At 35.8% G+C, this 15,505-nt stretch overlaps 1 protein-coding gene across 1 annotated transcript in view; it reads right to left on the reverse strand.

The window, feature by feature from the left end:
• The window catches only part of ENPP1 (ectonucleotide pyrophosphatase/phosphodiesterase 1), a 48,656-nt gene that overhangs the window by 5,138 nt on the left and 28,013 nt on the right, over positions 1 to 15,505 (reverse strand). Inside the window, exons 9-19 of the mRNA XM_021540693.2 lie at positions 14,681 to 14,790; positions 13,450 to 13,515; positions 13,070 to 13,142; positions 11,292 to 11,400; positions 10,062 to 10,193; positions 8,469 to 8,500; positions 7,061 to 7,188; positions 5,957 to 6,026; positions 3,911 to 3,998; positions 2,723 to 2,898; positions 2,189 to 2,240 (exon numbers count right to left, since the gene is read on the reverse strand). Coding sequence (XP_021396368.2) covers positions 2,189 to 2,240; positions 2,723 to 2,898; positions 3,911 to 3,998; positions 5,957 to 6,026; positions 7,061 to 7,188; positions 8,469 to 8,500; positions 10,062 to 10,193; positions 11,292 to 11,400; positions 13,070 to 13,142; positions 13,450 to 13,515; positions 14,681 to 14,790 — 1,036 coding nt within the window. The remainder of the gene's footprint in view (positions 1 to 2,188; positions 2,241 to 2,722; positions 2,899 to 3,910; positions 3,999 to 5,956; positions 6,027 to 7,060; positions 7,189 to 8,468; positions 8,501 to 10,061; positions 10,194 to 11,291; positions 11,401 to 13,069; positions 13,143 to 13,449; positions 13,516 to 14,680; positions 14,791 to 15,505) is intronic.

The following is a 15,505-nucleotide window of genomic DNA, read 5'->3' on the forward strand; positions in this document are numbered from 1 at the left end:
CAAAATTTATACAAATGTAGCTTATGTACAAATGTACCTTATATTCGAACCAAAACCTTTTGCCTCTAGAAACAGGAGATAAATTTAAGTTGGAAAGTTAAAGTCTTTGTTTACTTTGTGTTTCAATTTAAAAATGTAGGATCTGCTTTTATGTAACATTTATATGTGAGAGAAACCAATCTGGTGATTTGAAATTACTATTTCAGTAGAAACCACGTAGTTGTATGTAAAAATGCATTTAAAATACTAAGCAACACAGAGATCTAAATAAACAATACAATGAAGTATTGGACTGGATTTTCAGCTGTGCAAGGACTCACTACTTTGCCTTTGAAAATTCAAGTATTTTCAATCATTACATGACTAAAATTATAAAGAAGGTGTCAAAGTATATCTTCCATTAAATACGTCCCTACCATCCACAAATAATTATACAGTTTTAAGGCAAATGTATTAAATTAGGAAAGAAATTGAGCAATGAATTTGCAGGGCTTTTTCTACAGTAATTCCACAGCCTGAAAGAAAAGTGAAGATTACGACAGTTATTTCTTCACCCATAAGGGAAAAACAATTCATATTTTTTCACAGAAGTAAAGATGCAGTTACAATTTTTTGTCCTTACAGACTGTCGAGTTATGACAATCAATGAGAGAACATGCAAACTGAAGTAACTAATGAACTGTATACAGTCTTAAGGCACTTCTGGGCTGGTTACTATAATAATTTCATCTGTGAAATGCTTTAATATGTAATTAGTTCTTAATCAATACAATTAATAATGAAATTATTACTGTTAAAACAGTGCTATGCCAGGTCTCACTGATAATTCAAGACAAAATCCTACTGCTTCAAAAATGTAGGTTTAGAGCTTTAAGTTCCTATTTCTACAAAAGAGAACTGAAATATGCTATTGTGTCTGGCCTTGTCAAATTTCTTCAAAGCCAGGTTAAGCAAAGCCCTCAGGAATACTCAGAGTCTGTTTCAGCAAAACCCCTGGCCCACTTTGGAGAAAACACATCATGTCATTCTAAGTGGATTTGATTTTGCTGCTTTCATGAGCATTACAATACTGGAAGACTTTAAAAGGGTTCTGGGACATGTTTTAAAATTATGACCTGTCATTAGTGGAAAAGATTCAAGAAAGCTCTATCCACTCTTTGTTTCAGGACAAACTACACAAATCAACAGAAGCCTTGAATTAGCTCTGGATAAGCAGCAAACACTGGACCCTGCCAGTAACTGGCATTTATGTCCAGTTCTTAACAATAGTGAGCTATAGAGGGGTGTTGCCAAACGTAGCTTATTTGCATAAAATCCCCGAGGTTTCATGGATACACACACACACATACACACCGCAAGGTCTCTATCAGCCTATTCCTGACACCCTAATCTTCTTGATATCATCCATTAAGGCATTAACATCTGGGACTAGGTTCCATTTTGCCTTACAGTTTTCAAAATTTACTTTACTATTTTTACCTGTTTCCTGCTCAAAATAGTTTCTTTTTTTTTATGACTCATGAGCACATCTACAGCCTTGCAAACTGTAGCTTAAACATGGCACATGCATGTCCAATGAATGGAAATAAAGTACAAGTAAAAGAAGTAACAACTCAAGGCCACATAACAAACATGTAAAATACTCTTCATGCCTCACTAAAAGTATGCTGCCATTATGGGTATCATTATTTGTATTGATTTGTTATCAGGTATGTCCCCATACAACACTCTTGCTTCCCATTCTGGAATGCTCATTACTTCAGTACTAGAGAAGTCAAAAGTAACAGATAACACATATGCCATAAAGACACACGTATAAGGATACACATTTACCTGAGAACAAATGGTTCAGGAAGACTGTATTCAAAAACATGAGAATCATAGAATGGTATGGGCTGTAAGAGACCAAAAAGACTATCTAGTTTCAACCACCCTGTCAAGAGCAGAGACATCTTCCACTAGACCAGGTTGTTCAAAGCTCCATCCAACCTAGCCTTTAACACTTCCAGGGGCGAGGCATCCACAAATTCTCCAGGCAGGACTATAGCTCCAGCAAGTATTGAAAAGAATTTTCCACATAATTTACTTGAGAGTTGTTCAGAAGTTTAAAAACATAACATGTTTGATGACTAACAATTTGTTGTTGTTGTTAGCTTTTTAATTTTATATAATTATCTGAAATTCTTACCTTCTATTTCAGTAAGATTTAAACGTTGATGAAAATCCCTTATTGGCAAGCCCTATAATTATAAAAGAAAAGCAGTGAGATACTACAAAGCACCTTATGAGTCGGTACCACACTTAAATGTAACTTCTGTCTTGCAAGTTATGTATACACAGAACTCACTGACATGTACTGGAGAGGAACTACAGGGGATTTCCAGTAACAAATTGGTTTTGCCACAAGCAAGTCTACAGGCTTGAAAATCACAGCCCAAACACAATATTCACAGAACAACATAACTGAGGCAAGCCAAGAACTGAATGCTTTCCCCATCAAGCTTCTGTGAGGTTTTTCCAGGCTCTTCATTGATTAATGTAACTTAACATAAGCAATCTGCAAAAAATTAATACACAAATACAGGATAGCACTCACTAACCTCAAGTAAGAGTTGATTTTGAAACCAATAGTAAGGAACTGTAAAACTATCTGGAGAATGCAAAGTTTCACTTTTTAAATACAGCACAGACTTCTGCCTCCACTAACCATTTCAGTGCTTACCCCTGCCCTGCAGGAGCAGCCAAGGCTCACTGAAAAGGCTCTTTCTCCCACCACAGAGCATGCAGAAGGATGACTTGTTTCTTTGGGATGGTGGGGGGTGTAAACAGGGTGCTTTAATAGATGGTTGAGGCGTCCATGAGTTCCATTGTTTGGGGCTGGCTTCACACCAAGCAAATCTATGAAAGAATTTAAGTGATATCATCAGGGGGAGAAAGATTGTAATACACAGCTGTTTATATTGTGCTTACAAGTATGGATGAGTCAAAGCTTCCCTGCTTGCTGCTCATAACACCCAAAAAGAAAAGCAATGTAACCTCTTTAAAAGGGACCATACAGGTTCTTAGCTGGTGTCCAATATGGTACCAGTCTTCATGTAAGGTTGAACATGTCATGTGAATACAGCCACCAACCTCAAGCATTGTACTCAAGTATTTTCTGGATCAAAATCTTTAGTATGCTTTTCTTCTCACGACTCCCAGGATGAAATATGGGGAATTGGTGGAGTTGTACATTCACTACCTCTCCATTTCTCTCAAAAAAATTATCAACACCTGATGACAATTTTTTAACATGCTGTGTCATTCGCATTATGCCCACACAAGATATGCATCATCTAAGATTAATGTAATTTTAAAGAAAATACAGTTACATTATATTAAGCCAAAATTTTATTTAGAAGCAGTATAGGTTCTAACCAGAGAGGGAAGTAGGCAGGAAACAATGGAAAACAGGTGAGGACCTCAAGGGGAATAAATAAGTAGAAAGTGCTCTAGTGACAGACTTTTAGAGAAACCAGGAAATACAGAATGAAGAACAGACACAGGAATAAGGAGTCACAGTAACATTGTGATTGAAAGAGGAGGGAAAAGAAGCTTCATTTCATGATGGTAGAGAGATTGTGAAGTAGCCATTTTTAGTAGTGGTTGGTCAAAGCACCACCAGCTCTGGAAAAGCCAGAGCTTTTCCAGCGTAACCAGTGAAAAAGAGATATACAAGGTAGCCAGACCAGTAGATCCTAGTCATTTAGAGATGACTAGTTAAAACAGAAAAACTGATGTGTGATAATCAGCAGCAACTCTTAAGGATGAGTTTGTGAGGACATTTAACAATTTGTTATTAGAAGATTTACAATGCCCAAAAGACATTATATTTTACTGAACAAAACTGACCCCCACCCATTGTACTTACCACACATTAAATTATATACTTCAATGTTTTCAAATGGATCAACTTGAGTACCAAACTTGAATCCTGGTCCAAAACCAATAAAGATAGCCTAGGATTTACAGAGAAAAATATAGTGGAATTCTGTTTAAGACAAATTGAAATTAAAATTATCTTTATACTCAGAGAGCATTTTCTCCCAAGAACTTAATCTTGGAATCTTTATCTTTTTACCAACATAGTATGTATCAAGTCAAAAGCATATGTTGTTCTTAAAAAAAAAAGTAGATGTATAAGAATAATTTTTAAAAGTAGTAGAAGAGTACTAGGAAACCCAATTCTGCCTCATTGTTGCTTTTAGCCATTTATGACGTCTGCTTTTGAAGAAATTAAAATGTATTTTCTTAAATGCTTTAAAATATTTAATGGAAATGTTGATCCAAAGTAACCATCACATATCACATCATGTAAACAATTTGGAAGCTTTTAACTTGGGGCTATAAAACCATCTGTTGGTAGCTGTGCTTTAAGTGGTTTAGGCAATGGTAGGATCGTAGGCTTCCACGTCTGGTTTGCAGCTGTTCTTCCTTCCTGCACCACTTCCCGAGCTGTGCTGGACCTGATCCAGGAATGTTGCCAGCTCAAAAATCTTTCTTTTTTTTTTTTTTTTTTTTTTTTCCTTGCTAGCTCTTTTCCTTCTGGTTCAATTCCCCAACCTACTTGACACTGCAGCCACACAAATGTTACATCTGCATACTGCAGGGTTTGCTGCATGAACAAAGAGGCAAGGGCAACAAATGCTTAAGCTCAGCTGCTGCCGAAAACATTGTTTTAAAACTTCTGTTTAAAACTTCAGCTTATTTTTAATGAGGATAAACACATTGCACACATCTGTGGAATATAGATACTGAATGAGTGATGGATATTTTACACTGTATAGCACGTCCCTCAAAAAAATCTCCAACCTCTTTGCAAACAATGCAATTGTCTCAGAATTCATAGCTGTGTGGTAAAAAACAGAGGCTAAAACTCAACTCTTAACTCCCTTTTTTGAGATTAAAGCATAACACAGGGCATTATTTTGCAACTGTTGATACTAGAATCTGCAGGCTAGTAATGTACTCAACCAGCCTAATTTGAACCAGATGAGGCAGGGACACACTAGCTCCTTTCTGTTGGTTTTGGTTACAGAGTATGAAATACTGTTATGCTGCTATAATGATAGCCACAGAAAGGATAAATTATATCTGGTTTAAGACTTGTTAGGGGTGCTATGAACTGACAATTCCAAGTGTGGCAAAAAAGTTTGAATAGAGTCAATCTACTGAAAAAATTTACACAGTCAAACTGCAGCAGAGAGAAATGGAACACATTTGGCATCACATGGCTTGCTGATTGCAACTCAGTACTAGAAACACTATCAACAGGTTTTCCATTGTCAAATCAAGGAAGAAATATAAGCCTGGAAGGGTAAATTGATACAAAATAAGACTTTTTAAAAAAACAGTTTGATGCCAACATTATATAATTCTAGAACACATGAAAAAGAAAAAGCTTTTAAGAGACAAGATTATTGAAAACAAGTTTTCTGAGAAGACCTACAAAGTCCACGTAATACACATATTTCTCTTTATAAAAGTGTTTACACATATTCATTGCAATATTCCAAGTACCTCACAAAGGTTTGTGGATTTTAATTCTGAAAACAGCTTTTTGAAATCAAGACTATTTGCCTTCATTTTATTGAGAGCAGAAACTAAGACAGAGGATAGGTTAAGTGACTTCCCCAATTTAGACGAAACCGAGGATCTGATTTCATGTTTCCCTGAGATCTCTTCCCATTTCTCATTAAAGAGAAGTTCAAGACTCTCTTTATTTTTGTGGGTTATCCAGCACATCACAATATCAGTCCCATAAATGTTTTATTTCTTTAACTGCAGATGAAATAATACCACTGATGTTAAACCAATCTAACAAACAAACAAACAAAAAAACCTCCATAGCCAGCCAATACAGCATTTGGAAATAGAAGGAAGTAAAAATAAGAGCAAACATAAGCTTAAACCTCACCTGCATATTGGGGAAGTGATTGTCTGAGCCATGGAATCCACCTTTGCAGTTTTTAATCTCAAGTGGTTTTCTATTAAAAAAACACAGTTTATATAACTCACAAATCACATCTGCATAAAGTACATTCAGTGATGACATATTTACTTCTCTGTTTAAAGACACTTAAAGGATTGTCCATAGGGAATGAGAAGTCTAGTGCTTGGGAGGAGAAAGCCTTTAAAATCAGAATGGTAATTTTTTCTGCAAATGTTATCCCTTTGGAATTTTCATGTGTCTATCAGTCATTTAAAGTCAAAGCACATGACATATGAAAAAAAATTTCATTTCAGAATAACAGATTTTTCAGTTCACTGTCATTTGAGTAACAACTTCACAGTACTTTATGTAAGTATATTCTCAATATTAAAAAAATAAACACTAATCTAATTTTGACCATTTAGATGGGAATTTTACAGTCTAATAAAAACAAACAACCAACCTGTGCTAGGTCCATACACACTATGTAAACACACAGTTCTGTTAACCCAAACCTCATTTGCACAACTTGCACATGTCTATGACATTGTTACACAACAGGACTTACTGAAGAATTGCACTGAAAAACTCTTCCATGATGGAAGCCCTGAAGTATCACAGAGGTGTTCAAAATTAATACCATTGCAACAGATACCACTGTTCTGCAACTTGTAAATTCTTTAATAAAAACACACAAAGTAATTAACTACCATGGACTCAGTAAGTTCAATGACTGACAAGACTGATTTAACCTACAAATTATTTACCTGCTCTTTCATGGACTCATTTGGGAAATTCCTACAGCATGGCAAGATGTCCTCAAGTATCTCAGAGTGAGTGCCTTAATTTCTAACCTGCCACTACCTACATAGCCAGCAGGGAGAATATCAATAGCTGCCAGTTTAGAATTAACCCACCCCAGGCCACCAAAACCTGCAGAAAAAAGCATGCATTGTTCCTTTGCAGTGTCCCTTTGCTACGACAAACAGGAATATCCCACTCTAACAGCTATCACTGAACTCTAAGCACTTGGAACAGAAAACAGTAAATGATGTGTTATACAGTTGGGTACTGAGAACTGAAACTTACCGAGCAAGCTGCCATTGGGAGTCTAAATAAAAGTGCAGCGGTTCAATTCGGTCATTATAGGAATAATGGAAACGCTTGGGAAGCAGCTGTTTCATATAAGCTTTGAAAGGCTGGTTTGGTTTTATGCACTGAAATGTTTAAATTAAAACAAAAGGAAATTTTGGTGAAATGCATCTTTTATGTCACGCACAGTTCTTATAAAGCACATCAATTGCAAATGGTCTGCAATAACTTCCCCTAAGAACAATGTAACTCCACTGGGTTTGGAGCCATAAGATCTGAGACATGTGAATGAATACTTAAATCACAAATAGTGACTGGATTTGGATTCAATAGTTATTAGAAGATATTTAATACTGCATTATGGACAAAACTTGCTTTTTTTTTTCCCCTTACAGCCTACAGTTCTATAGAACCAAATCATACTGCATAGAATTAATAAAGAATTACACTAGGACATGAACATCATGGTACTTTCAAAAGTGATATGAGATTGTCCAGTGCAAAAAGTCTACAGCTCTGTAATAGAGAAGGTAACAAACATTTAAGGATTTTAGACTGATCACACAGGGACAAATAAACTTTTTTATGAACCAAGATCCATTAATGATTTTAAAAATAAAAAATATACCCACAAAACAAAATCTCTACTAATATTGGAACTTTTGACTACTGAAGTCATCTGTACAAACAACATTGTTCTCACCAACAGCAGTGTCTGTACAAATGAGAGGCAAACAGACAACGGTACAGGGATGAGAACAGAAGCCAGGAATGGAGCAAAAAAGCAAATTCAGTACACTGCATACCCTGATACCCTCCCCAAAAAATTCAACATCCTCTCTCAAAGCTGTTTATCAAAAAGGTACAAGCAAGAAAATCCTGTGTGTATCCTAGCAATAGAACTGAGCTTTACACTGATGTGGCCCTCAGCTAGTATGGTCCAGATACACAAGTTCTCCAGTTGGAATAAACACACAATATAGTGAAATGAAGACAAAGCTTTAGTTAATGCAAACTCAATAGCCATATGTCACCTTATTCAAATTTCATCTTCCCCTGTGTGGAACTAGTTTTGTTGTTCTTGTTGTTCTTGTTGTTTTGTTGTTGTTGTTGTTGTTGTTGTTGTTGTTAAGCAAAGGTCACACGTAAAATCAATTAGGTTGAAAAAGACCTCTGAGATCACTGAGTACAACTACAACTGAATATCACTTTGTCAACCGGAAAAAATTCTTCCAGATGTTCAACCTAAACCTCCCCTGGTGCAGTATAAGATTATGTCCCCTCATCCTGTCACTGAATCAAAGTACACATAGTCTGTAAGTTGCCCAGCAAACAGCTAATGCTATAAAATACCTGTAAATGTCAGCAGAAATTAAGCTAGAGCAACAGATAAGACATCACTTACCGTGAGGTTTCTGACAATGCCTTCATAATTAACTGGAAGAATCATATGTAAGTATTAGTCACCTAAGTTTAAAAAGATCAGATGTAAAATGAAAATATACCCACCACGTAATAAAAGTTGTAAGTTTCAGTAAATTTCTGGGTGTAAGAAATTATTTTTCCAGATTGAAAACCATATAGAGCAAGGTTATCCCAAAACTGTCAAGCTATTGCTTTTATAAAATTTTAGTTCAGCCTCTCTTCCGCTTGATTACTTATTTACAGCTTTAAATTTAAACTATATTAGTTAAACTTCAGTTAATTTTATTAGTAAAAAGTTAACTATACTTACATTTAAACTATATTAGCCACAGTTAGAAAAATAATTGAAGAGCAAGTTTTCAGAAAAAAAATAACTAAATGCTGTGTTAATCAAGGTGAATTTTTCTTTGCTAACAAGCCTCTAAAGAAAAGACACAAATGCAACTACCAGGACAGCAGTGTTGTTTAGCAAATAGAAAGCCAAGCACCAGCTGGCTAAGCTTCAGATGCTTAGGCTCAAGCTAAAAGGGACCATTACATCATGTAGTTTGACATTTTGTGTAACACAGGCCCACTACATTTCACAGTTCCTCTGTCCTGACTCTGATATCCAATACTTGACTCAAGCACCTAAAGGATTACCCCAGCAAGAGAACCATTCATAATTCCTGCACAGATACACACCGTGCTACACAGACAGCTATGCTATTTCATTGTAACAGTGCACACATTCAAAGGAGGAGATGCGCCACTTCTCTTCCTGAACTTCTCCAGGGAGAACCTGAAACTGCATTTGAATCCCATGTTCTCCAAGTAAACATTTAAAACAGTTTAGAATAGCATCAAGAAGTGAAGTAAAGTTACTGGGGTTGAGGTACAAGTTTTAAAGGGCATTGAGAACAATAATCTCAACAGAAAAAAATTCCAACCCACCCAAAAAATACTATGAAATATGAAGAAAGGTCCTGCAGTCAACATTAAAAAGTACCAAAAATTTTGGGGATTAAATATTTGCCTAAAATAAGACTGCTTAACAAATCAGAATATAAAATTTTTAAGTATTCATTGATTCTTACTCAGTTTTATTATTAATGTTTACTTGCAGTTTACTCAATTCCTGTCAAGTCATTAGGCCAGTTTTTTATAAGAAACATAATACTCAAAAAGATATTAATGATAGTAACAATTTATACAAACTTAATAAATTAGGAAATTAGGTGAGACACGAAGGGAGGATTTTTGGGTTGTCTTATGCACAGGTGATGTTATGTGAAGGGATGCCATTCACAAGGCAGGAGGCATTTGCTGTTGGCAACTCTGAGGCAGCCCATAACATGTTTCTATGTATTTGAATGTGGGATTCAAATATTCTTTCAGACTCGGAAGTCTGCAAATGCTCTTTAAAAACACAAGTGCACACAATACTCGGTATTTCCTCTTCATCATTGTCCAGGTTGTCCCCAGTTAGAATTCACTCAAGTTTACTAATGCAGTATGTGGATCATAAGTTTGTATTTGAAAAGAACAAAAACATATTAACCCAATAACAAAAGTTAGTTTAGCAACTACATACAAGAGAAATACTCATCTGGAACATTATTTGGTCTTAGGCGAGCTGCAGGACCAGGTACAAGTATGAAATCTTGAACATTGTCCAGATAGCTGTTCAAATATGCTGTTTTTCTGCAGCTCCCTACTTCCATCCCTGTAAAAGGAAATACATTTTCTTTTAAAGTGGGAATATTAGTGTAGAGTCACCTTGCTAAGGAGACATGTAACTTTAGTAGTAGAAGTCAGAAATGTAATTTCTCTGGTCTTTTTATCAGCAATCCCAAAGCATCTGACCCAAGAAGACCACAATACTCATGTATAGAAGATAAAAACCCAAGCACAGATAAACACTATCAGCCAATTCTGCATTGAGACAGACTCTCCAGTTTCATAAATAGACAAACTTTCTTCTTTAAAGGGAAAAGAACTCTTAACAGCCTAAGAACAGTAGTAATGGTCAGACCAAATATTAATTCAGCCCAGTATCTGACCTAATAATGTTCAGTACATATCTAAAGAAATAACCAATAAGCACAAAATTATCGACTGGTCTTTCTCCCAGGAGTTTATTGCATTTAAACTCCTACTTCACATAATTCCCCTCAGGTTTACCCTCCATTAATGTCATAATTTTTATAAGCCTGGCTTGCATCATTCCCTGTGGCAATGAGTTTTGCAAGTCAATTTTGTGCTGCATGAAAGTCTGTTTATAGTTCATTTGTCAAGAAAAGAAGTAGAAAAAACTACTTAAATACATAACTTACAGAAATAATTCCAGATATACAGAAAAGCTAGAAAAATAAATCCAAGTTTCATATTCACAGCCTTCAAAAAACATATAAGGGAACTGATAATGGAAAGGAAGCTATGCTTTGTATTTTAGTTCCTCAGCAGATTGTAAACTGTTGCTGTGAAGTGTAGATAAAAGATAGAAGAAAATTAAATATATTTTTTTACAGTTCACATTTTTTATTCTACTTCTTTTATCATCTGGTAATAGTCACAAAAGGAATAAGAAATAAAATATGAAAATTATTTAATTCCTCTCTTGTTTTCCACTTCTTTACCCCTCATAAAATAGTCTGACTATCTCTCACAGTGATTATCTTTCATATCATCTTGATAATATGAAACATATTTTATAGGTATTACTTGCTTTGTTAACCTTGCCAGAAACATAAAAGTATAAATTCAGAATATTATTTTATATAGGTCTTTAAAGTTCTGACATATTTTATAAAATCAAATTTACCATGATCTGATATAAAAATAATGTTCAGGCATTTATGCAAGTTCATTTGCTTTAGACCATCCATCAGCATCCCTACTATTTTGTCCACTCTCTGTAATGCCATGATGACCTGCAGGACAAAAACAGAAATGCAAAGTAAGTGTTACAAACAGTGTTAAATATGTCTAAATAAAAATGAGAGCCTGCAGACTGCATATCACCTACACTGTTCCAAGTTACCTCCACCTACAGAAGATTTGCTATATCTACACTATACAGCACTTAGCCCAATTTTTTTTCTGCATACTGCACCATGACACGGCTACTCATTTTTATGTGTTATTTCAGTTGCAGCTGCTTTTAACAAAAGGAAAAAAAAAATCAAAAAAAAGCATCAAACAAAAAAAATCTCACAGATTATAACCAGTGATGGTGGTTTTAAAGTATGAAATTGAGTATGCTTGTTGCATTGTGCTTGGGCACAACCAAGGACAGCTGGAAATGACAAAGGATGTAGATACTGCTGTGCTGGATAGAACAGAGGAAGTCAAGCCTGCATACCCTTCCACAAAATTCCTGTTGGGAATTGGAGAAAACAGTCATTGAAATTGTGCTCTGAGACTAATATCCAGTCAAACTACTTTAAAGTAACTGAAAAAGCCAAACAATGTCTAGCACTGCTTGTCATCAGGGGTCTGGGGCCCTAGCTCTCTTGCAGAGGTAGAGCACTGGAGCTACTTTTGAATATTTGCTAGGTCAAAAAAAGTATTTTCCAATGAAGTAATTCTGTCACCTCACTGAACTGCTAGTACAAGCTGTCCTGCTTTGTATCAACAAAGAAGAGGTGCTCCTGCAGAGACTATATGCAAATCTGCAGAGTCTTTCTCACCAGAGCATTCCAGGCATACAGAACTTCAGTTCCACTCATTAAAGAAAAAGATAACCAATTTAATCAAGTTCCCTATACTGCAGTTACAATTATGTCTGCTACTTCTTTACATGAATAGCAACTACTCACAGCTGAAAAGGCAAGAGCCCTTTTATTCTTGTCACCACTGAAGCTAAATACCTACTTAGGATGCCTAAACTACCTGACTGTTAAAGATGGGAGAATTTTACAAAGATCCTGAATTTCCAAGAACTTTTTGCTTTGAATTTTTCACTTTGGTATTTTAAAACGCAAAGCTATTTGGTACTTTTTAAGACAATAGGAGTCTCAAAGACTTCTTATGTAATAAATCACAGACTGTGATGAGGCCAATGTTCCTTCTATCTGTCTCATTCTGAGAAGGCCTAAATTATAACTGCAGGGAAATAAAGCCAAAAATCCACCTAACTTTAGCACAGAGACTGGGGGAAAAGAATGACAATTGTAACATGAATACTTAACCACCACAACTTGGATATTGTTACGCAAACCTCTGTTGTTGCTAAATTAAAATGATACAAATTTTCTGTTCCCATTCCTCTCCCCTGCTAAAAATCAACATGAACCACTAGTAAGTAGGAGCAGATAAAAGAACATACAAGACATACCCAAACACACTGGTAAATTTAAAAGTTATTGAAATAAAGAAAATAAAAATTAGGCTTACTATGTAGGGTATTATAAGCTTTATATCAATGTTAATCATGGATGGACTGTCTATTCACTTTTTTTTTTTTCCTAAAAAGCATACTTCAGATGATCTCAGTTAACCTAACATGAATTATGGAACTTAGAGAGTTAGAGCAATAGAGCAAAGCATCAAACAAACAAAAAAAAAAAAAAAAAAAAAAGAAACTACAAAACTACTTACTCCACTGCTTACTGGTCCAAACTTATGGCCCGAGGAATCTGGTTCTTCTAAATACAGAGTGTAAAAGTGTGGTCTATATCAAACAGTACCAAAAATGTAATATTTTACATACATGTTGAGACAGTTTGAAGAGATTATATTTCAACAGTGGAGATCACATATTGGAAACAATGCTGTCATTCAGAGGACAAATACATTAAACTGAGACATGCAACTGAATTTAAAAAGTTTTCAGTCATAGAAACATGTTTGCACTAAATAACATTTCAACATTGTTAGAATAAAGCCTAAGACATTGTTTAAAACAGGAATTGTGTTTACAAAGTACTACATTGCAATACCACTCAAACAGGAGCTCACACTGACAAATGTGTACCTACCTTTCATCTTCAGGTAGCTGCAGCCAGCGAAGGACAGTCACCACTCTTTCTTCAAAGGGGATTGAGCTGTATCAAAATAATACAACCATGTGTTTCTAAAGAGCTAAATCTTTTAGCCATACATTACCAAGAAATCACTGTATATTAGCAGAAAAAAGAAATCATTACAGGCTTTTTAGTAGTATACAAATTTGTCTGTGCTAATTGCCTGACTCTACAGGAGTTTTTGGCCTAATCCGAATCTCCCTTGAATATTGTTCACAATATGATTAGAATAATGATCCCAGTGGTGCTTATGCTTATTATACAAAGCAAATAATTGGCCTCAAGGTGCAAAGCTACTTGCAGGCATTTATTCCTGTATTATATTTTGAAAAAGTCCTGGTTTAGGAGTGGGGTTGGGTATTTTAAATTTAAATAGGTTGAATAAAAGTTTCTCATATATGATACAAAGTAGATGTCTGTTATCAATTACAGAAGTAGACCAACAATAAGCACACTGACCTTTAACAACACTAGGCATCAACACAGTAACTACAGTGTTTAACACAAGTTAAAGTAACAGTGCATCATCAGTTCCTAGGGAAGAAAATAGTGGTAGCAAATCCAGAATTGAAAATTCCATGCTGTATGAAGGGTGTAAGAAGAGAAAATTATCCTAAGATAGAAATGAGAAGCCTGGTTTCTTGGGCAGCATTTGAGATTATTAAAAAAATTGTGATAAACACTTTCATTAAGCAGAAAATATTTAATTTCAGTGAAGAGCAATCACTGACTAAAATGTGAGTGCCTTAATATTTTCAAAATTTGCAATGAAAATAATTTTAAATTGGAGCAGTTTACCACAGTCAACAGTAAAACTTTAGTTTCCATGGACAATATCACATCAAGGCCTGATCCATTCACTCATGAGATGTTAGGATTGAAATATTCTACCCCAGCCACAAAAGGTTTATATAAACAGAAAGAGTAAAGCACTAGAGCTTCAAAGCTCGTTATGCTTAAAGCTGATTTTTACACATCTTACCATTAAAACATTTCTTGAGGAATGAAAATATAATTAAACAAAGGCTTTACATTATACTGAAAAAAAATTAATTGGATCCTAGCCTTTTTGCCCCATTGTACAAAGTTCTTTAGAAAAGTAGGGAAAAAAATTATGCTTTCTCTGGCATCCGTCCCACTGCAATCGTTAAAGTCAAATATTCCTGAGGCACAGGCGTTTACATACCCATTGTATATTTCATACAGGTTTGGAAAGGTTCCATTCACTGCTACATCAGACCCAGGCCAGAAGAAGGTCCCTGCTTTCAGCCCTTGGTACATGGCCGTGAGCCAAATCTGCCGGAGAACATTCACCATCATTAGCGCTGAGAATCAGCCGAGAGCCTGCCAGGCCCACGGCCCCCTCACCAACTCCACACCCTGCAGCGAGAGCAGAACCAATGTTTCATGGAGCACTCCAGCCCAGCCTGCCTGTCATCGCTCCTGCAGCCCAGGCACTCCTTGCAGGCTGATTCCTTGTGGCAAGCACCCGCAGCCCTGCTGCTGCAACACCACGAGAGCCAGGACAGAGGCAGGAACCATTGGCAGAAATGCAGTGGTAGAACCATGGCTGAACACCGGGAAGGGGAAATGTCTCAAAAACAGTGACAAAAGAAGGGGTGGCAATATTCCAAGGACCTATGTCCCACACACTCTTGACATATGGAAACAGCATTTCGGTCAGTTCTTTTCTGCTGCTCTCAAGGTTTACAGATTTATGCCTTCTGCATGTTTTGTGCCTAACTCTATTCTCAGTGGCCTGCAAGTTCTACACCTGTTTGTTCTTTCCTCAAGGAAAAAAAAATAAAAACAAGCAAACAAAAACAAAACTAACAACAACAACAAAAAACAAACAACCAAAAACCCCCCATTCTTCCCCACATCCTAAATACTTATATCTAGTCCCTTGCTATTCTTCAGGCTAGCACTCACTCAAATTTTTCCATGTCACTTCATTTTCATGCCAAACTGATCAATTTTGACATAGACATATGATTGAGCTGAGACAATT

This window comes from Lonchura striata, chromosome 3 (assembly GCF_046129695.1).
Source record: "Lonchura striata isolate bLonStr1 chromosome 3, bLonStr1.mat, whole genome shotgun sequence".
Taxonomy (NCBI): Eukaryota; Metazoa; Chordata; class Aves; order Passeriformes; family Estrildidae; genus Lonchura; species Lonchura striata.